The sequence below is a fragment of the Thunnus thynnus genome, chromosome 13 (genome assembly GCF_963924715.1).
Source record: "Thunnus thynnus chromosome 13, fThuThy2.1, whole genome shotgun sequence".
NCBI lineage: Eukaryota > Metazoa > Chordata > Actinopteri > Scombriformes > Scombridae > Thunnus > Thunnus thynnus.
The window spans coordinates 20,098,020-20,122,342 of NC_089529.1; the positions used below are offsets into that span (position 1 = coordinate 20,098,020).

General features: G+C 38.9%; 2 protein-coding genes across 6 annotated transcripts in view; one reads left to right on the forward strand and one right to left on the reverse strand.

Annotated features, from left to right (window-relative positions):
• LOC137195864 (prolyl 4-hydroxylase subunit alpha-2-like) overlaps positions 1–5,800 on the reverse strand; it is a 32,133-nt gene extending 26,333 nt beyond the window's left edge. For 2 of the 5 annotated variants that reach the window (XM_067608532.1, XM_067608533.1), the window contains exons 1-2: positions 4,918–5,800; positions 4,154–4,237 (exon numbers count right to left, since the gene is read on the reverse strand). In XM_067608532.1, the coding sequence (XP_067464633.1) occupies positions 4,154–4,237 (84 nt within the window). In that variant the 5' untranslated portion in view covers positions 4,918–5,800. Of the gene's footprint in view, positions 1–2,450; positions 2,586–4,153; positions 4,238–4,917 lie in introns of those variants that run through there. The other 3 variants (XM_067608531.1, XM_067608529.1, XM_067608534.1) reach the window with 3 other exon arrangements.
• Positions 408–17,422, forward strand: LOC137195865 (interferon regulatory factor 1-like). The gene is made up of 4 exons (XM_067608535.1): positions 408–1,091; positions 15,176–15,268; positions 16,021–16,120; positions 16,218–17,422. The coding sequence occupies exons 2-4, from the start codon at positions 15,182–15,184 to the stop codon at positions 16,268–16,270; spliced, it is 240 nt and encodes a 79-aa protein (XP_067464636.1). The 5' UTR covers positions 408–1,091; positions 15,176–15,181; the 3' UTR covers positions 16,271–17,422.
• The last annotated feature ends 6,901 nt before the right edge of the window (positions 17,423–24,323 follow it).

Here is a 24,323-nt window from a genome sequence, read left to right on the forward strand (position 1 = left end):
CCCCGAACATCACACCATGGGTGACTAAAGAACACAATTTCCAGGTTTGAGGCAATTTCACAACTTCACACAACCAGCCGGCCAATAGAAAGACTACTTAGGTCATTTTAGTGTCTCCTTGCTCTGAGACAAAGGAAGTGAGCACTTCAGAAACAGTTTCCTTTCGCTATGAAAAAAGATAATATCAGGAAGGACAGTGTAGAAAATGTCTTTTTTGAGTGTGCGAAAGGGTTAAAGAAGTTTTAGCCAAGATTTCTGCTGACTGTATGTGGTTTACATTAGGGCAAATTAGTTTCAGATGCAGTGAGAGCTTAAAAATAACATCTGCAGTCAGGTAAAAATAGGCTCTAAGATCTATTTTACTGCAAAGCACAACCATCCAAATGTGGCAAATGGCAGCACTGGTAATCTGTAACTAAACTGCCTCTCAACCTGGTAGAAGAGCTCAACTGTTCACAGAGTTTGACTCATTTCAGAAGTATTCGCATAAAGGGATGGACATGCTCAATGTTCCACGCGTTAGTTTATATAAGCAAGCATTTGATGTGGACACAAGCATTAAAGAACACTGGTTTTTTATGTGCAAGAGTACACAAAATACATTATCCACTTCCAAAAACCTTTTCATGGTATGTAAACACTAAGCCTTCCATGGAGAATGATAAATAAAACAGACACAGATGTTGTAACTCGTGTATATCACCCTGACGTTGTTTTATTATTCATGATACAAAAGACCAGACTTGGACTGAAGAAACAGTGATTGATTTTGTTATCGCACTTCCACGTAACTTAGTAAAGCAGCTTTGTATTGCAGCTGCATCTAGCAAGACAGACTCCTCTCAGCGGGCATGTCACCTCCTTTACAGCCCAATCACTGCTGACAGTTTCATGGCATCCCTCCCTCCATTTGTTGACTCACAATCCAATGGCTGCCACATCCAATTATTGCCAGTGCACTAAAGTACATATAAATCACTGCAGGACACCAACCACCTGCCCAACAGCCACTGCTTTCTCAATCCCCTATTTCACCGAACATTCACTCCCATTAAACCATCACTCCACCCAACAAGACCTACAACTATATTGTAAGTATTAATAACTACTATTACTTATTTTATAGTTCTTTTTCATTTTTCTTCTCCCCATTTTCTCTCTCCCTCTCTTTCCATTTTTCTTCTTCATAATATTGTTATTAGTAGTAATATTTTGTCTGCTTGTTTTGTTTGCACACACATCCTCACCTGCCTCATACACACACAAATATCTAAACAAACACACACACACACACACACACACACACACACACACACACACACACACACACACATCAAACCTGCACAGATACATCAACTTCTGTGGGTCTCTGTAATCTAGGCTTAGTCTCATTGCTGCTGCTGCTGTTAACTCACCTGCTTCACCATTTTTTTAAAAAGCTTTATATAAGAACATTGTGTACAGTGACATTATGTACCATTTGCCAATGATGGACAAAGCAAACATCTTTTCTTTGGGAGCTTTTTTTTTTATTATCTAGGCACACATCTGAGCTGCTAGCTGTCCTTGAACTCAACTCAAATTAAAGGGTTGGCTCACTCTTTAGCGAGAAAACTGATCCTTTCATTTCCCCACTGGTGGTACCAAGTCATGCAAACACTGTTGGCTTTATTACCAAAGTTTCTGCCAATTCCTCAATATAATAGAGGTGACATCACCTTATTTGTGGCGCTCACAACAATGAAAATAAGATGTTTAAAAGTTAATCAGCGATATAATGTTCCCAGTTCTCTAGATAACCGAAAGACTTCACTTGTAAGGAAAAAAAATACGGCTTTTCAACTACAATCTAATAAAAAACCGAGTAGATTCTGGACCTTTCCTTGCTGCCTGCTCATCATCTTCAGCTGGATAGAAGCCGTACCGGTGACGTCAGCCCAAGACAGTTGTTTCTAGAAATTCCCATCTCAGCTATCTGGGTCCCGTGAAGTCCCTGAAGTCTGCATGTTAAGAGACTTTCTTGTGTCCGAAATTCAAAGAAATTCATGGTCACTGTTAAATTTTCAGAATGTGTATAAGTTAAACGCTATGTCATGTATCGCCGTCTGAGATGCTCTACCGCAAAACTCGTGCAAAGTTTCAAAACTTTCTCCGCTTTGGCTGCGAAACATTGTAACCCGACGGCCTCACAGAGTGCACCATTACAGCGCAACTAACATGTCGGATATGAACACAGACTTCACAAAATAGCCGGTCGTTGTTGCTTTTCAATCTCGGTACCACAAATCTCTCGCTTCTACTAACACACCAAAAAAAACCTGTTGGACCCAGTTATTGACAACCATCCCAGCATGTTCGGAAGGCACGCGAGTTCAACGCTTTCAGACCCATTCCAGTGATGTCAAAAAGGGTTTTTGTTGCTAATTATACAATATTTGGCGTTTTGTTACCTTTAGTCTCCTGGGTTTTGAAGATTAGCGTCACACTTTGGTATGTAGCGGCAATTTCACTGGGCACCCCCGGGTTGTGACTACGACAGAGAAGGTTTTGGTCGCTGCCACGTACAGAACCTCCCGGACGGCTGACTTTAATACTTCTAATAGATGCGCAGGGACATTCCTCCTATAGTATTTACGTGTTGCCTTCAAGTACGTCTCGTATGCTCGTAACGTTTAAGGTTTAGCTTGTACATTCGACTTCTCGCTTATGGAAAAAAAACCCAGCAACGCTAACTTTCTGGATAAAATAGGGTGCCATTTACCAGGCAGAAAATGTATTTGTAATTAAATTGATTTACTCAAAAACTGTTCTCAAGCAGGCTACAATTTAGATGTAGGCTATTTCAACTGAGTATTTTGTTACTGTATAGCTTCTTATACGTCTACATGTCAGAGGGAGATTATTTTTTTACAACTATAGTTATTAGTTACTTTGCTGATTAAGATGTTACATACAAAACACATCATCAGTTTATAAAATATGACGAATTGATACAGATTAAACTACCCAGTAGTAGTATTACAGCAGTATTACAACATCCTACTTCCACATTAATGCATCAGTAACAATAAGCCAATAATATACCAGTCAGACTGGTGTTTGCCTTCATTACAAATACTTTTTTTAGTTTTGATACTTAGTATCAAAAGTATATGTTGTTGATAATACATCTGTACTTTTGCCTTGTAAATGCAGAACTTTTACTTGTAATGCAGTATTTTACACTGCTGTACTGCTTTTTTTTGCTTTTGGTAAGAGATCTGAGTTATTTTTCTGCCACTGAATTTAACATAAGTGTCAAAGGTGTTGTGATATAGCCTAAAATCCCAGGACACCCATAAATACTTCACCAGCCAAGGGTCCTGGATAGTTTACACATAGTTTATTTTAAGGGCAGCAACTGACCATCGTGTGCCATGAAGAGCTGAGAGTAGACATACTTACTACTAATATTATCCACTAGTGTGCCCAATTATCAACATTTATTTATTTCAAAATATAATTATTATCCTTTGGGCTCACCATAGATTGCGGTCGCTGATATGCCTCACAGCCTAGTGCTGTGTCTGAAATGCATCTTCATTTCTAAATTTAATAAAATATAAAAGATGTAAAACATGTATTTTTCACATTGCTGATAAACAATAATAAGTAGAGATTAAATTAATTATTTTATAGTATTGTTCATGTGTGTTCCTCTAATACTATTTTCCCGAACAGTGCATAAAAAGATGATTTTTCACTGCCCGTGAAGTAACCACTAACCACACCTCCAACAGCATGGTCAAAATTGAGCAAACTGAAAGCTAGCAATTATCATCTCATTTCACTACTTGCAAGAAATGCATGATATGTATGTTGAATGTTATATGAGTGACAAGAGAAGAATCACTGGATTAGTAAAAATCATCTGTAATCATGATAGCCAATTAATATTTACTGTATGTGAGAGTGATGGATTGACTAAAACCATGGCAACAAAAGTCTTTCAGGTAGACCTGCAATTTATTCCCAATCTCTAAATATCAGATGGTATTTCCAGTAAGAGCCCTTTGAAAGATGTAAATTTTGCTCTTGCAGAAAACAAAGGAGGATAATAAATGGAAGATATTCAAAAGCATGTTTTGCCTGTAAAATCTTTTAGAATACTTACGGTAATGTAATCCATGCAGTCCGTCACGTTTACAGTTTGGATGTGGGTTTCTAGGGCTTGTTCTCTGGATGTTCTGAACACCATCTGGAGAAACACATTGAATGAATCAATCAATGCATGATGATTTAAAAAAAAAAACACCGCATTGCAGTCATTACATACACTAAAAATCACTGAGGATGAAAATACAGTGAAGCCTCAAGGCTTATTTCCATTGTGGTCCTATAGTATACACTTACACACCTCAAGATAAAAGAAAAAACAACAACGAGACAGCAAGTGAAGACAATACAGTTAACATATAAATAGCTGTAAAGTAGCTATGTCAACATACTCATGTTTTCTTGGTCATAAAAAAGTTGAATTAAAATTGAATATGCTACATCGTACTTTGTAACCATTTCTTCAAGGCTACATTAAATAATATAAATGATTAATATAAATGTTCTTTTTTCAACATTTGGATATGGCTTTTCAATTATCTGCTGTTCTTGAGGTTCAGTATTTATATTTTGCTGCCCCTGTCTTTGATAGATGTGTGTGAAGTTGGATCAATGGTAGGAATCGGACTTTATCAACACATTTATTAAAGCTACCACAAAAAACATTTAAGATAAAGCTACTAGGATTATAAAAGGAGACAAAAACGCTTTTAGTTTGGTAGAGCAGCATGCTGTTACACATGTGGGAGGCTAAAGTACATCTGATGAAACACTCCTCGTGATTGCAATACACAACTTCATCATCTCTACAATGAATCATACCGTATTTTAGCTGATAGGCCATATGGGAGGAAAGAGCATTTTTCATGGAACACAGGCCAATGGCAGCATTGACCTGTGGGACATGAAAAGCGTGCTATTTTCATGGAACAGAAGCCAATGGCAGCATGACTTGAGAGCTGAAGAATGGAGCCGGGGACCTCAGGCAGACAGCCTGGAGGTGCAAAAAAGGCTGAGCAGGAAACCTCAGACAAACCGCCTGGGCTGCTGGGCTGATGGGCAAAACAGATCTGGAGGGTGACTAGGATGCAGGGCCGAAGGGCAGAGCGGCTCTGGACAACGGCCTGGATGCTGGTGATGTAGGTGGAGCAGCACTGAAGGACAGGCAGAAGGACAACCAGAAGTGTGCAGCCGCTCTGGAGGCTGGTGACATAGGCAGGACCACTCTGGAGAGCAGGAACAGCAGGCTGGTGGGGTGTCAGCGGGGCTGGAGCTGGTTGCAGGAAACCGGTAGTGTGGGCTGGATCGACAGGAAACCAATGTGAGGTCTAGGGAGCTGATGGCCAGGGAGGGTAGTGAAGGCTGGATGGCTACTGAGGAACACTGGGAATGGAACCTCACACTCCACAGACTCCCAGCGAACTGCCATCAACCTCTTACCCAGAGCAGGGTTCTCTTCCTGGATGGTCTGAAAAACCTTGGTTATGAGTTCACCATCAGAATCTTTTGGATGGATTAAAGGCCAGAAAACAGGAAGCTAGTCAGTCTCTGCTGGCTCCGTGGCTGGTCGAATTGATCTGTCAAAAGTGCAACAGACAGCAGGCAGACAGGATCTAAATCACAGCTATTTATTGTAACTAACAAAAACTGTAGCTCAGGAACAGTCAAAATGTACAGACGATTCGACACAGACTGAACTGAAAACTGGACTTAAATACAGACAGAACTAACGAGGGAATGGGGGACAGGTAACTAGGCTGGAGAACAGCTGATTGGCTGGGAGAACAAATGGAACAGGGCAGGGCTGACTAGGATGATGCTGGGCAGGTGTGGACAGAAAAGCAGGCTAGGGAGGAGTACAGGAACACAGGAGGGACACAAAGAGCAAACAGACAACCAAAACCCAGAAAACACAATGAGAACAGACAGGACTGTGACAGGACCATAACAAAAACGCAAAATCTCTGAAGAAATTTTAGGAGTGCTGGCAACTTGGTGCCTCTGCCCTCCACCCCCCACAGCATGTGTTATTGTGGGAGAGTTGCTGGCCAACAGGCAAAGGCAAAAGTCAAAGCATGCCATAAACAGCCACAAGGTGGCGCAATTAGTCTCTCATGTTAATATACAGAGCAGCTGGCCTGTGTACCAAGTATCAGCCTTGTAATGTTAATAGAAAAGCAGTTATTTAAAAATGTTTGTTAACTGTTGTGCCACCCAGTGGTGAAATTGCATGAAATTTAATATGCTCACTCAAGAGACCTCTGTGCATGTGACCCAATTTTGGTTGAAATTGGTCTTTGCATTGAAGAGTTAAAAGCCTTCTATTCACGAAAACCTCGCCTACTCCACTTTGCTAGCCAATGGTCAGAAAACGGTAAAAGAAATCAAAGAACAAATGTGAGAATGAGGAGTGAAAAAATGTTTTGACAAAAAATTCAAAATGGTGGAAAATCTAGTCAGGTGCAAGTGAGCATCATAATGATCCAAGAAATCCACAGAAAAAAGTTTTCATCTAGGCCTCAAGGTTAATGAGTTATTAGCCAAAAACAAAAATGTAAACATCATCGTCTGTAACTGGCCACATGGTGGCACCATTGATGCTATATTTTTTATAGGCTTAGGGCATCCACACAAGGACCAAGGGCCTTTTCCAAGGATGACGCCTCCCACTCCCACTTCATCACAGAGTGCACTCTGTTTGTAGTCACACTCACAGCTGAATGAAGTTCCCTTCATGAAGCTGGAAGGTATAAATACAACAGCAAGCTTTGGGAGGAACTTCTCTCTCTCTCCAGTGGAAATAGGAACTGTTGTAACTTGTCACCATGGTTTTTGATCAGCATCTCTCAGGATCATTGACTGGATATAAATACTTATAATAAATCTTTAGATTGAGTCAATGGTCAGGAGCAGCAACGGTTGCCATCAAACACCAGAAGGTGTAGATGTTTATTTTTTTAAAATCTTTTTATTATCAAAGATACAAAAATACATTTCTTGGGTATAAACCACATCAGCACACTCAATCAGTTTTCAGATATGCCATTAAAAAGATTGATTTTTGAAGACCACTTTTTGTGCTGCAATTAAAAAAAGTTTTCCTTCTGGCTTCACTATTCACATCAAATATCCTGGGTTATATTGTCATTTGCTAAATTTCACATGTAAATGGCAATCTAATGTTACAGTAACACTGCAAGTATTACTGAAAGCCTGTCATGCAGTAGAATTTATCTGTGGTAATTACATTTGTGCGCAAACATTAATAAATGTTTCCCCCTGAAAACAATAAATGTGTTTACCTTTTCCTTTAGAAGTTTGTGGTCAGAAGTATAGTTAGTTCATGCTGCTGATTGGGATATAACAACCAGAGGTTGTGAACGTCCTTGTCTCTGGCAATATGAAGGATACACTAAGGGACTGAATTTTTTATTAGTTTTACGTTGGAAATAAATTAAGCAATTTACAGAAGTTCCTGTCCAAACCTGTTATGTGTATATAAAAGAATGATACTACTTTCAAACATATGGAGGAAGAACCCCCCTACAACACCACACCCCCCCTCCCACTCACCCAAAAAAAATAATTAATTGATAAAATTAAATAAAACATTCACAACAAAAGCAACTCACATCTTCTCCACCTTTTTTTCAAATAAGGACAGAAATTCCTCAGTTTGTTTAGTAATTTGCCTGTGTCGTATTTTTTAGGTTCTCCCCTTTTTTTGTGGCGTATTTGGGTGATACAACACCCTCAAGGTTCAATTCTTGATAATGAACCTGTTAATTAATATGTCAGAGAGGATAGTGAAGAAAATGTTTAGGTCAGAAACATCATCTTTTATCCACAGCACTAATAACATAAGTAACAGTGTGGGCAGTGAAGTGGCAGATGTTACATTCACTCCACAGTAGGCCTAAGCCCATGGAAAAAATACTAATATTATACTAAAAATGCTCCCAAGCCCTTTGGTTGCATTTCTTTTCAGTCAGGAGTCAGGAGCAGAGTCCAATATTCTTTAATCAGCCCAGAAACAAGCAGGGGTCACAAACCAGGCAGGCAGGTAGGTAGATCAGGCAGACAAATCCAAGGGACTAGGCAAAATCTCCAGACCGGGAAACAGGCAGGGTCATAGATAGCTAGATAGATAAGGTAATGTTGGAAAGCTAGGCAAACACACTAGACAATCTGGCAAGGGGTATGAGAATCTGGGCCAGTATATGAGGAGTGACTGATGAGCATAATGGGATCCAGGTGAGGAGATGGGTGGGGAAACTCAGGTGAGGGGGGGGGGTGAGGTGATTGCAGGGCAGATGGGGGTGGCAGGATCTGCAATGACAGGAGAGTTAGTGATCTGGCAGCTGAACAGCATGAAAAATAGTCACTAAGAAGGTGAACCCGTGACACTTCTCATTTTGCACTCTTATGTTTATAAGCTGCTTGGCAACAGTCCCTGTACACTATATAAAAACACTTAATACTGTATGGAGCGTCTTCCATGACGAAAACAATAGGTCAGCATCGGTGCAGGCTCGCTATTGGAGGGTTTTATAACCCACTTCCACTCCCCGCTAATTGGATTGGGATGGCACTTAATACGGTGGACCCTCCACATGAACACGCAAACGGAGTGGAAGTGGGAAGGGAGAGGGTGTAGGGGCTACTTATGAGAAGGCCCCAAGTGTACCAAGTTTGATGACTGTAAGTGACACAACTCCAGAGAGAAGGTCAAAAGAGTCTGCGTTTTCTATTGGTGCTATACAACAACAACAACAACAACAACAACAAAAATTGATCAGTAATGATCAATCTATATTTTTTACAGCTAAGCAGAAAGAAAAAATAAATAAAATTACAATCCCATTCCTGTAAGCCATGCCCCATTTTCTCAGGGCGTGAAATGTCTTATTTCATCTCTTACACATCATGATTCATCATTGCTCATCAGGAGAGAGGGAGAGAAAATTGTGTTTAATAAAAAGAGCAGACACACAGTTTTACATTAGTGTTTAATCTATTATATTTCCCCCTGCAGTATGTGGCAGTTTGAGATTTAATTTGCCCTACAAGATACATCGCTCTATATAATATGTATACCATATTGTATATCTGTATAAATAAAGCAGCAGGATACTGTTGACACACCACCAAACTATATTTTGTCAGGCGTACCAACCTGCACTTTACACATGGTCTCAAACAGATAGATTACTAAGGTGCATGTTGTAATATTTACACCAGATAGGCTATTTCCAACCAAAGATTACAAATTATATTAAACCAACCACTAAGATTGAAAAAGAGTGCCAGCTCCAAATGGATCCTGTCTTATTGATGAGATAATTAGAGAAATGATTCCAGACATAAAGCAAGCAATTTACACATTTAAATGTAACAGATCTAATGGACAATAAGCAAAGCAAGTTTAGTTGTTTAGCACATTTCAACAACAAGGTAAATGAAACACAAAAGACACATTTAAATACAATTAAAAAGAGTTAAATTGAAAAAAAATGAGCTCAAATAGAATAAAACAGATAAAACAGGAGACTAAAATTTACAGTGCAGTGCAAGATATTAATAAGAAGCTCCAAATTTGATTTAATAAAAGGCAGCAGGGAAACAGAAAAGTCTTTAGCATTGATTTAAAAGAACTGAGAGTTTCAGCAGAACTCAAGTTTTCTGAAAATAAAAAAGTGAAATAAGTAAGGGGGTTCTTTCATTGTCCAGGATGACATCTGCTGGTCAAGGCAGATGGCCACCCACCTAGAGCCCGGTTCTGCTTGAGGTTTCTTCCTGTTAAAGGGGAGTTTTTCCTTGCCACTGTCGCCAAGGACTTACTCAATAAATTAAAGAGTACATTCTTGACCAGTTCGATGTGAAAAGCGCCCTGAGATAACTTTTGTCATGATTTGGCGCTATATAAATAAGATTGAACTGAATTGAATCATAATTTTTCACCCCATGATTTTTAACTGATGAGGAGGAACATTATAGCTGCACTGCTCACTAATGTCCACTAGGTGTCAGCAGAATTCAGTGGATAAAAGGTCTGAATTTCATCCATTGGATATTCTTAAACTTCAAAATTCTCAAGCACCCTCACTAGGTATTACCTTTACCACTGAAGTGGTAACTTGTACCAAGATCCTCAATAACACCAAGAAAGTTCTTGTCAATCTATTTTTTTATATTAAACATGTATTACATCAGATATTTTGATGAATGTGACAAATTTCTTCTTGGATTCTTCTTATTAATGTGTCCAGCCACACCTTCTCTACTCTTATTACCATTGCTGTTTTTTTTTCTTCTTTTTTTTCTTTCTTTTTTTTATCCAAACAATCTGCTGGTTTTGCTTGTAGTAATATGTAATGATCCGTGCTTAAGAGGCAATATCTGCCCTTCTCACAATAGGTGACGACAGAGCATGCATCAATAAGTTTTCATGAACTGGGCGTAGGCTGATGAGCAAAACAAGCAGTATTTGATGCACTACACTAACGCTAAATGGCTTACAAGCTATGAAAGCGTGACCCACAAATTGTTTTCGTGCTGTTTATGTGTTGGTCCACAGGTGTCACTCTTTGTTTATTGCATATGTCACACTGTAATGATTTATGATGCAGTGAATGTAATCACTATTTCACATCATGTAGTACATTTTCCAATAAAGTACAGATGAAACATCTTATCTGTACTTAACTTTTTGTACATATTATTTCTGCACTTGAACCCCCCCCCCCCCCCCCCCAAAAAAAATGTAAACATATTTAAAAAACAAAAAAACCCCAGAAAGTACAGAATCCTACCACAACTCTGGCTTTGTTGACTCAACAGGGTGTTTCTCTTCTTATGTAAACACAAAGGTATTTTATTTGCATGGCTGTTGAGGTTGAAGAATATCATGCCAACCATCAGGTAATTTACACACCTGAGCAGAAGCTTTGTGCTAAAAAAAAAAAAAAGGGTGTGAAACTGTGAAGTGGTAATTACATAAAGAGAACTGAATGTCTGGCATGTCACACACCCTGACACACAGAAACCAATCATAATGTAGTAAACAAATACTGTAGTAAAGCACGGCTGAAGAATGTGCCATCCATGTTTGATATATAGTCTTGGAGACATTGTTTTGTGAACATGACATCAGTGCAAAAAATATGTTTTCTGGCTCCGTCTGGAATCAGTGGCATCATGTTTTGGAGTGTCACATGATGACAAAATGACTACAGAAAACCAAGCGTCTACTTCCACCTATTCATTTAGCCGAGGTTAAGGTTTTCCAGATGTTTCAAGTGCCTCCATACGTTAAGGCTCATCTTGTACTTGACTCTGGCCGGTAAGTCGTGCATCTGAAAGGTCACAAAGTCAAAGATGCTCCCTTGTTTTTTCAGGGATGATTTAATGAGGACATGCACACGAGAGACAGTGAAGTAAATGTGTACTCTCTGTGGTGTAAGCGACTATCTGACCTCTTGCTTGAGCCAGAGTGATTGGAAGTGAACACACACAGAGCGAGTTTTGGGTTTCAGATGCTTTAATCAAACCTCATCAGCTGAGCTCAGGGGCTTGACAGTGATTTCAGCCTGTGTGCCATTTATTCCACCCTAGTGGGAGTTTAAACTACACAGTAAGACACACAGGAACAGTGTGGAAAAGAGTATGTGCGTGTGTGTGTGTGTGTGTGTGTGTGTGTGTGTGTGTGTGTGTGTGTGTGTGTGTGTGTGTGTGTCTGGTCCACTGACTCCAACCAAGTAATGAGGCAGAAAAAAGACATTAAAAGCACACAAAAGAGGGATCATGCAGTCTGCTGTGTGAGGGGGCATTCCCATGAGTGTGTTTTCTGTGTTTGTGTCTGTGTGTGTGGCCACGCATTGAGGAAGAGACACAGCTTTTTGTTCAAGCCTGAGATGTCCTTAAACTAAAGCAGATTAAAATAATACATTAACAATTTTGTGAAGCACACATGGCACATTTTGTTGTGGTGTGTGTGTGTGTGTGTGTGTGTGTGTATTTCTGTGTGTGTGTGGGTGGGTGTATTTCTGTGTGTTTGTGTGTGCGTGGGTGGGTGGGTCTTTCGGGGACACATTTCAAACTAAAGACCAGTTAACTGGGATGGCTTGTCCAACTGGGGACAAATGCTGTGTGAATTTTGGGTCAGTGGTTAAGATTAGGATTAGGTTAAGGTTAGAGTAAGTGTTAGGGTGAGGCAAGTAGTGCTTAGTGGTAGGGTTAGGGTAAGTCTTTGGGAAGTGAATGTAAATTTATGTAATGTCCCCAAAAGTTACCTAAGTAAACATTATGCAGCACTTCAAACTGTATTTAGGGAGCTTGTTTGTTGTGTGCGTGTGTGTGCATGTGTGTGTGCGTGTGTGTATAACTCCAATGCCAAGTAATGACTCAGGGCCGGCTGTTCACTCAGTACCTGAGGATTGGGTTACATGAGCTGTCTGTCAGCACAGACAAAATGAGCCGCCTTGGGACAGTAGAGACAAAGTGTTGTTCACACCACACTGATGTCAAACACTATTTGGAAGTAATCCTTCCCATTTGTATTAGGGAGCTTGGAGTCCCAAATGGGTGTGTGTATGTGTGTGTGTTTGTGAGTGTTTGACACCAGATACCTTTGAAATCATAAGAATGTAGCGTGAAGTTGGCTTGATTGGTGTGTTATTGACAACTTAAGAGACAGCATGTGAATCCATCAATTTTCTATACCTACTTATTATGTTCAGGGTCAAAGGCAGAGCTCATGGGTGCGAGTTACATCCTGGAAAGGTCTTTCACAGGGCTGGCACATACAAACAGACAACCATTCACACTCACATTCACAGCTACGGGCAATTTGTTGTCAACAATTCATCTTTGTGTGTGGAGTTTGCATGTCTTTGGACTGTGCTAACCACAGAGTCACCACATCTCCCAGTCTGTGAATGGTACACACCAAAACCACAAGCAACCTCAAAATTTTGGTAATAATTGGTAAAGTAAACAAAATAAAATAGTTGCTGAGAAAATGTTGCCTTGTGGATTAAGCCTGAAAAGACTGGAGTAACACAGAAAGATCTGACATAAACATGGAAAAGTTTGAAATAAATACAAAACTGGAAAAAAAACTCTGAAAAGTTACAAATAACCTACAAACGAAATAACTGAACAGTTTTTAAAATGGGAATAACTTACAAAAATTGTCAACCACCATGAAAAGTCAAGGAATAAGACAGAAAATGCAATTCAGGAATAATCTTGACAAGTTGGAGATAACATGGAAGAAAAACTGGTTATTCCTGATTTTTTTAGGATTATCCTTTATTTTTTCTACATTATTCCTGATTACTTGGGGTTAACAGTTAACAGCCCCAATAATAGTACACCTTCAGTGTGACATTATTAAATAATGAATACCATAGTGTCAAATTTGTATTCTGTGCATACCCTTCTTCTCATTTCCTTTCTGTCCTCAGCCTTTGCCCATTTTTATTGTGCGTACTATTGCATGTGCATGTAAGTACATGTGTTTCTAAGGGATTTGCGGACGTGTGTTTGCACACACCTCATTTGACTAAACACTCCTGTCACTGAAGCATTATCTAACCATTCAACATATCAGTGAGTTACGGCTTCACCAATGTTGACACAGCTCTTTCTTGTGAAAGAACAGGCAGCTCAAGCAGATGCACAAACAGGTCAGGGCCTATTATGGTTGTGAAATACAGAAGGAAGGACACACAGGCGAGGCTTATTCTTGACCTGCCATGTCCAAACTGGCCATTTGTTTTAAAGGAACTTGGGAGTTTGTAACATATCCTTCTTTGATGATGCATGTGACATTTACAGTAATGGGAAATTCCACCCAAAGATGGAACTGAATAATTATAAAGCAATGCTAAATAATTTTGAAAATTTGAAATTTGTTTAACATGTTTGTACTCGTATACGGAAATACATAAAATAATATATTATTTAATGTTGCTCTGTAAAATATTTCTAAAAGACAAAATACAAAAGGGTAAAATAGGTGACTAAATGACTAAATTGTAACTAAATTCAGATCAAATGGTGTAAAAATGTTATCTTAAAAAAAGTTTCTAATGCTGCTGCTGTTAGCACAATTTAGCCAAAGTAGCTAAAATTAGAGTGAAAAGTGTGAAAAGCTCAGTGTTTCTAGTGAGCTAGCATACAAAGTGCAGTAAACAGAAGTAATTTAAATCAAATCAATATTTGATGTGACCACACTTGGTACACGTGTGCACCGTTTTTCAAGGTACTCACCAAGTAGGTTTTTCGAGGCATCTTGAAGAACTTGTCACAGTTTTTCTCTGGATTTAGACTGTCTCAGTTGCCTCTCTCTCTCGATGTAAACCAAGATTAACTCGGAGATCAAGGCTCTGTAGGCACTCTGACATCTGTTGCAGGATTCCTTGTTCTTCTTGTTACAGAAGATAGTTCTTTAAGATTGTAGTTGTATGTTTGGGATCTTGTCATGTGGTGGAATGAATTTGGGACGATCAGATGGTATTGTGTGAACAATCTAAACATCTTAAGTAAAACTTTTGCACAATACTGTGTGTGTGTGTGTGTGTGTGTGTGTGTGTGTGTGTGTGTGTGTGTGTGTGTGTGTGTGTGTGTATATATATAAATAATGCATATTATTTACCAGTAACAGCAAAGAAAATGGGAATTATGTCTCAGAGAAATACTGTATATTTTTGTAACTTACACAAAGCATGTATTCTACTGCAACCAACCTGTTATGCAGGTATTTTTGTTGTAAATTGTGGATATGTTCAATGATTCATTCGAGTAAATGCTCTCACAGGAAACAACACCCTATCACTCTCGTGATATTTTTACTTTACCCCGTTTTTCAGGGGTGTAACATGCCCACTTCTGTTCAAGAAAGGTCTCCAAGTGGATAAGTTATATAAGGATAGAAATGATATTACTTGCATGCAGTCCCTTACATTTATATTTTGGTTCCGGGCGCTGCTTTACTCTCACTAATGTATATCACTCACAGCATTCTTCATGTATCTAAACGCTTTGTCCTCCTTTTCTCTGTTGTTGCAAATTTTAGACAAACATGTCAGTAACAAGGATCTGGATGCACCCATGGTTGGAGAATATGATTGAGTCCAAAACCATCTCTGGTCTGAGTTGGGTGGACAAGGTGAGTGGCTTATTTCCTCCTAAATGGACTGGTACAAATGAATGTTATGTATGCCAGTATATTAAAATGAGTACAGAAAAAGAACCTTTCAATGTATATGTCGTGGGGATGGAGCACCTCATCATCAGATAGCAAAAACAATATTTTTTGATGTTTAGTTGCTCCTTCGCTGACCTGACTGGCACAATATTTGCATGTTACTCTTAGAGTAGCTTTTTTTTAAGCACCAGTTGGGATGGATTTTGGTTTTTTACATAAAAGTGCTGGGTCTGGAAAACATTTGGCAACTATTGCAGCCTTTTAAACCAAACACTTTCTAGCACTGTAAACACGTGAAAAATAGACACAAAGACTTATTTGTAACTTGCGCTTGGTCTCTATATCCCAGATATATTTTAATATATCTTCACCTATAATTGGAAGAACTGGTTCAGAGCAGCAGCAGCATATTTTTGTCATACTTTATCTGAAGATGGGAAATGGCCAAAACATGTCAAAAACATACATACTGTGGTTCAAAATAAAAAAAGCTCATTCAGTGTGGGTGTTCTTTACTACAGTGGCTACTGCGACTGTACAATGCAAATCATATTTTTGCAGGACGTTACTGTTAACAGTAGCCTAGGAGTTCGATACTCAGTTTGAATGGCAACCCCGTCTTGCAATATTTGACAACTTTTGCTCATTTTATTCTATGATAAATGTGCAGCCACCCTCACTCCAACTCAGTATTTCTTTTTTTTATTTTTCAGGACAAAAAAACGTTCTCCATTCCCTGGAAGCATGTAGCTCATCACGGCTGGGAGATGGACAAGGACATTTGTCTGTTCAAACAATGGGCCATCCACACAGGTGAGCAAGTGTGAATACACACCTGAACTCTGCACATGAAGCAGAAAATTATTTTTGGGTGAAAAGTGTATGAAACTGAACAAAATGCATTCTGCAGGGAAATACGTTGAGGGCCAGACCTGTGACTTCAAGACCCGTCAGTGGAGATAAGGCCTGATAGTTTTCCAGGCATCTTTTCCCACAAATTTGAAGTTTCACCTGTAGACAGCTTGTATTTATATATTGCAGTATTAATTCCAAAATGTTATAACTTAAATTTAATAGCTCTAGATCACTAATTCAGATCAAGTAAACTGATCTTCATTTGTAAAAGTGTTTGGCTGCCTGTTTAAGAATGTCACTTCTTGAAATGTTTAGTATCTCAGGTGAGAACATCTGCTTATATACTTACTAGAGGTTTGCATTCTTCTGAAACATGCTGACCATGGATTTGCTGCTTGATGACCTGCCGCAGTACACAACTTTGGGCTCAGACTTCACAAATCCCACAGACCACCTATGGAACAGCTTTTACCAACAGATCACCTACAGGCTTTGAGCAGTCCAGGACAGGACGGGACAGTGCTCACTTTTGACTTTTAACTTCCTTCCTATCATCTGAGCCCCCTTCTCATTTAATCACCCACCATCATACCTACAGTATACCCTCCCACATGTGTATTTGATGCTTAGTAGCATTCCGAAGAGATTTCTTCATCTCCCTTAATCTTTGCATGAATTTATGAAGAGAAGTTATGAAGTGCAAAAAAAGGAGCTCATATGCTGTTCATTATCTGTTTTTGGCTGGTTTAAGGCATTCTGATGCTTAGTTTTTTTCTTTTTTTTTTTAACAGGATGATTTTTTTTAACAAGCAGATTTCAGGATGAGCGCAGAAATCTGCTTTTTTTTTTCTTTTCAGTCAGGGTATTTACATTACCATACTCCTCCTTCAGTGCACTCAACATTTGACAGTTAATGTGTAGTTTAGAATAACTCAACTTTAGAAATCTCTCAAATTTGGTGAAAGCTCTACTTCAAAACCTTATAGGTAATTGCAACAGTATTCTGTACATGGTTGTTTTTGTTTGTGTGTTCTTTTATCAAATAAAAAAGTAAACTGTAAAAATGTGAATGAATTAGATTCTTTGTTATTAACACAAAGGGTTTTGAGTTTACATGTGCAGAGATGGATGACCTTAGTGCTCTGTTGTAATGAAAGCAGTGACTTTGATCAGATGTTAAAACTACATATTGTCAAAAATAAACCCTATAGTGTCCTTGAGCAAGGCACTAAACCACTGATGCCTACTTTGACCAACAAATTGAAAGAGGACTTCCACCCACTTGCAAAATAAGTGGCTGGAAAAAGTCCAGTTAGGGTCACCAGTTAAGGTGACCTCCACCTATACATCATGTATTATGATCTGACGACACTGAAGCCAACACACTCTTCTTTCAGAGGTCTGGCCCCAAGTTGGTTTATAGCACAAACAACAGTCGTCACGTGGGAGAAGACTGAGGACCTTTAAAAACACAACCCTGGAGGCTGAGTCTCCAGAGGGTTACTTTTGGTCCAGAGAGAACCGTGGTAGTTGTGGACTTCATACCGCACAAGGACTGTAAACCTCCCTCCTGTCTGCTGTTTCACTAGTTCCCACAGCAATAAAAGATCTGAATGAGAAAGGCAGATTAGCAGACACTGCCTGGCTGAGATCTTTACTTTCTCTCTTTCACTGTTAGTGAGGGATGGATGATGCTCCATGACCGAGTTGGCTCTACTGCCTCGCTCCAGTGTTCATTATTAATGTTTTTACCCAGGTACATTGGTATTTAATTACTATTTGATTTTCCAATTTTAATTTTTGCTTTCCCACATTATAAATATTTTTCTTTAATTGATTGATAATGTGAGAATTGTGAAGTCCTATAGTTCCATAAAGTAAGTGTGAATTAGGGCTACACGACTAAACTTGACTGACAGCTTGGCAGTTAAAAAGTTCCCAGTCGAGAAGCAGGTCAAATCATCCTCATTGTGTAAATTATGAGCCCACCAAATCCACAAAAACATAGTTTTGCGTGACCTTGGGTTTGTAGTGCTGCTGCTGCCTGTCAAATTACATTGACATCCAGTGCACTTTGTTCTCATTTGGAAAGGGTGGTTGACTGGTAACAGCACAGGGAGGCATAGAAAAATACACTCCCTCAGACATGTGCTGAAGCAATCAAGGAGCCGAGGGAGGATGGCAACCTTTCAAAGAGGAGCTTAGGCTGGGAGAGAGAGAGCGCAGGCCCCCAGGTCGTCTTCCCATTTCATACTAAATTGCACTTGATCACTTCAGGCCAAAAACCGCATGCATCCTAAGACCGCAGCCTGTTAAAGGAAGTGAAGCTGGTTCCTGGGAGAATGACATTGACAGACACAGAAGAGAAAGAAAAACCTGTAAACCGCGCCAATCAGATATGACAGTGTAGATTCAGTTAGATAGATTCCCGGTACTTTCTACAGTTTGAAGATAGGAATCCTTCAAAACAAAAATTGAAAGTAGCTTGTTTTGCTGTTGCTCAACTTGCCGGGAAATTCTTAAAACATCCAGACTAGACATGATGTCATTGGCATCAGCAGAACTGTCAACTAGCTTAAGAAATAACCCCCCAACTACAAAACACCTGTAATTGAATTAGTCTTCAAGGTACAGGGAGTGAGGATTCAATTACATGATTATGTCTCAGTCGAAGAATGGTGACTGTAATGGGCCCACAGTGGCCCGATTGTTGAAGTTCAGCTACTGAGAGTGTTCGGTCTGTGTGGGCTTTTTGTTCTTTCATGTCTATTTCTGTCACTGATGTATGTATGAAGCACTTTTGTGATTAACCCATTTTGTAAAAAAAAAAAAAAAAGTTCATTGGAAATAAATTTGACTTGACTTGAGTTGACCTAAATTTGAGAAATTTCATCTCTTCTGGGGACTGGTGTAATGAAAACATGTTGTTACTCTTGGCAGGTGAGGATCCACCACAAAACCCAAACTCAGCTGACCCATTTTAGCTCCTGACCATGACTGACAAAATGCTGACCTATTCAATCGAAAGAAAGGAAATCCTGCGCAATCTGAACTCCATCCGATTTTTATTAACATCTTTTTTGTCTGATATAAATCAGTCAAACACTAAATCCATGCCATAAAAACTTTGTTTCACTGAGGGATAAACTCAGTGATGGACCCTGACAGGGGTATGCGGCATAAAAGAGAAGCAACACGCGATAGTCTGGAAGTCATTATGCAAAGAAGGTTAAACTCTCTCTCGCTTAGTCCCCCCTAAAGCCACTGAAGTCCCTGAAGCCCCCGGAAGGCTGTAAACACGTTCTGAGAGCATTCTTCAGGGATGTCTCAGAAATGTTCAGCTCCCCTCATCCAAACAATGCACACACACAAACACACACTCTGCAAACTCGTACAGCACATGCACACACACACTCTGAACCTTCTAAAATGTCTGAGTGCTTCAGTGAAGTGACATGATAATATACAGCTGGTAATAGTGAAAAGATAAGGGGATGAAGTAAATCTGTTTTTCATTCTGTTTGGGTGCTTCTCTGCTAAATACCTTGAAAGAAGAGTTCTAGACAGTAATTTTCTATAATTAATTTATTCCAAACACATTTTTGGAGCGGTCACTTCTGTTTGGAAACTGTAGTCGGACTATTCATCAAACAATTTTTTTCAGGTAAAACTGCAGTATTTGTGTTCTTCCAGGGATGACATAATGATACCATGCTCCTCTGAAAACAGTATATCACAAAAATGTCAAATTACCTTCAGAACTCGTAACTGAGGCATCAAAATAAAGGTAGGATGCCCAACTGTGCCTGGCAGAAATCATTTGTCCTTCTTGCAAAATGTAACACTGGACACTTTTTTTTTTTTACCAGTTAAGCCAATGATTCACCTTAAAGGTGTGTATGACATTTTTCACATTGCTGTTGAAGCCATTGGAGGAGTTAACCATCTTAACTGCAGCCTGGTTTAGTTCAGCTAATGCTTTTTGGGGCAAAAGAAGGAAGGCAGGTAAACAACCTTTCAAGAAATAAAATGAAACAAAAGCCAGACACCAGGCCATTTCCTGCAAGTGTGTGAGTGGGTGGTTGTAGAAGTTTGTATGAGTAGGTGGGGGTGCATGTGTATGTGTGTTTGTGTGTAATGTTTGGTAGGCCCTTTCATGTTTCTTTCTCATAAGCGCTGTTTGACATTCCTGTACAGGGCTAGACCAAAGTATTTTTAAAGGATAAGGGGAGAAACTGAGGGTGGCAACAGGAGGGATAGGGAATAGAAAAAGAAAAAATAAAGCACTTTTTATGCAATCAAATTTATATCAACCTCTTTCACTTTAACTTTTGTCTTCCAAAACCTCACAAATGCTTTCTCTTTTCTTTTTAATGTTTTAGTTGGGAGGTTCTTAACAGGAAGCCAAAATGTCTTAGTTGTGACATTCTAGTCTGTCTAAACAAGAACTCCCAGAGTGTTTTAATTGGTCTGCTTGACAGTGTGTGTTGTCTCCTTGTTAGTGTGTGTGTGTGTGTGTGTGTGTGTGTGTGTGTGTGTTTGGTGATGGGGGTGTTTAACAGCAGCTGCTGACCAGTAGCTGTAATTCATCCCATGTTCCAGCGCTCCTCAGAGAGAAACAGTGATCTTACGATCTGGACACTGCCCCTGCTAAATGTACTGGTGACTGCACGTAAGTTAAAATCAGAGTTATTTAGGAGTCTTATGGGAAATGCTCGTACTTCAGCCTGGTCTCCACTCCAGGCCCAAAAAAGGTTAAGCCAGAGTTCAGTTACAAACTGTGTGTCACACAGACATGGACACATAACCACTAACAGCCACAAAAAAGTGATGCACTGAGCCAATTTAAACTGATTTATTGTCATTGTCAATATACATACTTTTTAACATTTGCAATCAAGTTTCTATGTCCATCTCATACAGGTCCAATTAAAAAACATAATTATACATTTCAGATCAATATCACTGCAAAACTGTAATCAGTTGCTCAACTGGATTTCATGCAAAACCATTTCCACAGATTACAGAGATAAAGTAGACAAAACAACATCAACATCACTGTAGTCCAGGTAAGACGAGTCTATAGCCAGCTGCTTGAAGCAGCTAAATGGAATTCAGCCATCATTCATTTTATTATTTACACCTTTGCTTTTCCTACTGAGACATCAGAATGTCTTCTGTAAACAAACAAACACTATTGAAATGTTTAACTTGATGATGGGGCTAGATGAAAAGTTGAGAGATCATTAAAGTTATTACAATTCATCCTGTTTGTCTTAGTCTATCCAATATTTGTCCAGATATCTTTTGATCAAAGTGGTTGACCGACCGACCAACTGCCATCCCCAAAGCAATGCTGATAGCGTGGCCCAAAATAAACAGAAAATATACTTTTTTTTAAAACCAAAAGTTCAATCAGGGTCCCTGGTCAGTCTTTAACAAATTGCTCAAGTGTAGAGGTTTCAGAAATTACATTTCCAAAGCAACAGAAACCAGTAATTAAATAATTCAAATGTTTACGTTTGAGGTCTCGGTTGGATGATGAAGTTGATTCTATGCTATAGAATCCTCCTGTCACGACCAAGAACATCATGACTCACTTCTGTACTCCACGGCTGTAAGAATTGCTTCAGCTAGCTGGCCATTTATGTCTGTGCCCCAGGGGTAACACAACCCTTCTTTGTGTGTGTGTGTGTGTGTGTGTGTGTGTGTGTGTGTGTGGACACTGGCCTTGCCCTAACACTGAAGCAGTAGCATACCTCTGTGACTGTGAAAGTCTCTCTGTTAAGTCTACCATATAATTGCTTGTCTCAAATTCAGGACCAGACTTGTCAAACAAGCCCATTGATGCTGATGTTTTGCTTTGTTGTGTGTGCATTTGAAGTGCAGTTGTTTGGAGTAATCAGTTTGGGAGTGGGCCAACAAACTATACATTTCAAAACATCAAATTTGATGGTCATGAAATGTGAACTAAAGAGGAATCTTGGCTCAAATGACTTTAAAAGATGCAGGAATATTTGAGGCTTCAGGTAACCGGGTGAATGATATACCAGATTTCCAAGGGTCAACACTAGCTCAAAGCTAACCCATCTGCTAATTGGGAATGTAAAATTCCCAAATCCTGGACAATTAAAACTAAATATCAAAGCAAAGCTAGCCTTTATTTGGACAAAACACAGCTGACACTCATTGGACCTCATTTGATCCAATCTAGGGTTAGAAGAGGTGATGTCAAAGGTGTCTAACAAAGACACTTTTTGTCAAAGATGTTGTATCAGGAACCATCTTAAAATGGGAGTTTCCTGAGGTATCTACTCCACGTCAGTGGGAGAAAGAGTGAGACATCTCCCCTCCCTCAATTGCCTCTCCAGTATTGATCAAGTATGGTAAAAACTGAATGAATTCTAATTTGCTGGAACTACAAGAACCGTTCGCTTGGTGGGCCTTGGACCTCACTTAAGGTATCCCTAAGGTAAGTTACAAAGATTTCAAGTACTATAATATGGTTAAAAGAATACTGAATCTATTCCTTCCCCCTTGAATTAGATTAAGCAGGAACACAAAAGATCAAATTTCTCTCTTAGCAAACTCTGAATCTGAATGTTTAAAAATAACATCTAAACTTGATCATCCTGCTAGAATCCCTCTTTGTTTCTGCTCTCTCTTCAGAAGCATATTTCCTGGTATGGCTGAAATGAACTCTGATGGACTTATCAGGGACTTCCCCATCGGTTTATGATGTGTGTAATTTTTTATCTGCACTTCACAACACCTGTTCCTCTTTTGACGTCTCTGAGTCAAAGATATTGTTGTTTGGTGGTTTGTGCTCATCCTTTGAAGTACGGCAAAGTGAAACCTGAGGTTCACTGAGGTGGTTTTGAAAAGATTTAAAGCAGGGGAACACACTTTTTCACAGCAGAAAGAAAACACTCTTCCATTTATATGGCTTATTTTCTTTATTTTGAGGTAAACACTGCACAACACTGTGTGCTTCTGTACACACGTTACAAGCCTCCCTCTTTTACAGGCAAACGAGAATCCCCAGTATACACTACAAAGCTACAGAGTGAGTTTGTAACATTCCTATAACCAACATAGAAGTTTCCAATTACTAACCACAATTAGCAGACAGAGGGATCACAGAGCATTGAGCTTGTTAAATCCCTTAAGACCCATTTACTAGCAAGGATTATGAACAAACAGCTACTGTTAGCCTCACGCAGTGACACTTCTACAGTATGCAATCATAGACATAGCAAAACATAGCATAACAAAAAAGTCCTGCATTCAAAATTTTATTCAAAGGTTCATTCACAAAATGAATGGAAAATATAAAATGTATAACAATAAAATGTAATATTCTCTCAATTACCCATGAAGATATTTTCAGGTTTTATTTGTCCAGGTTTTGAGATGTTTGTCTCCGCATTTTTTTTGGTCAGAACCGAAAATTAATGGAATTTCATTTTTGTGCTAACAGCTTTGAAAATTACTGTGGACAGTTTTCATTGGAACTCTTTTCTTCCTCCCCAAAAATAGTCCCAACATAAACAGATGACGATTATCCAGACTAACAGGGACATTGATTCTTGAAAGAGATGCTAAACAAGCCTTTTATGAGAATGAAAGAATTAGCAGCATGGTGTCATTCATGTGTAAGATGCATGAATGTTGTATTTGGCTCAATTTGGATTGTTTAATGTTCAACCATGCATATTTGCACCTCTGGTATAGAGGTGAAAATAATCAAGTATTATACTAAAATTGTACTTTATTAAAGTAAATGAGATAATGCATTGTGTTACTTTCTACATCTGCTATGGTAGGTGAACACCATTGCATGATTTGTGTGATCAATATTGTACCAAAACTAACTATGATCTGATTTCCACTAAGTACTTTGGTTTGGTTTAATTTATAATTCATGCACTTGGCTTTAATACAGGATAACATGCAAACGTTTAATCAAAATACATAGAAAACATACATCCTAATGTTGTGATGACACAAGTTTGTTTATTTCACATTTGGGTCTTTGTTTTGATTACACTTATTATATGTTTTTGCTGTATAATATTTTATAAATTATATTTATGTTATATGTGTATGTATAATAGATGTGTATACAATTATACTCAACATTAGAAGGCATTCCACATGT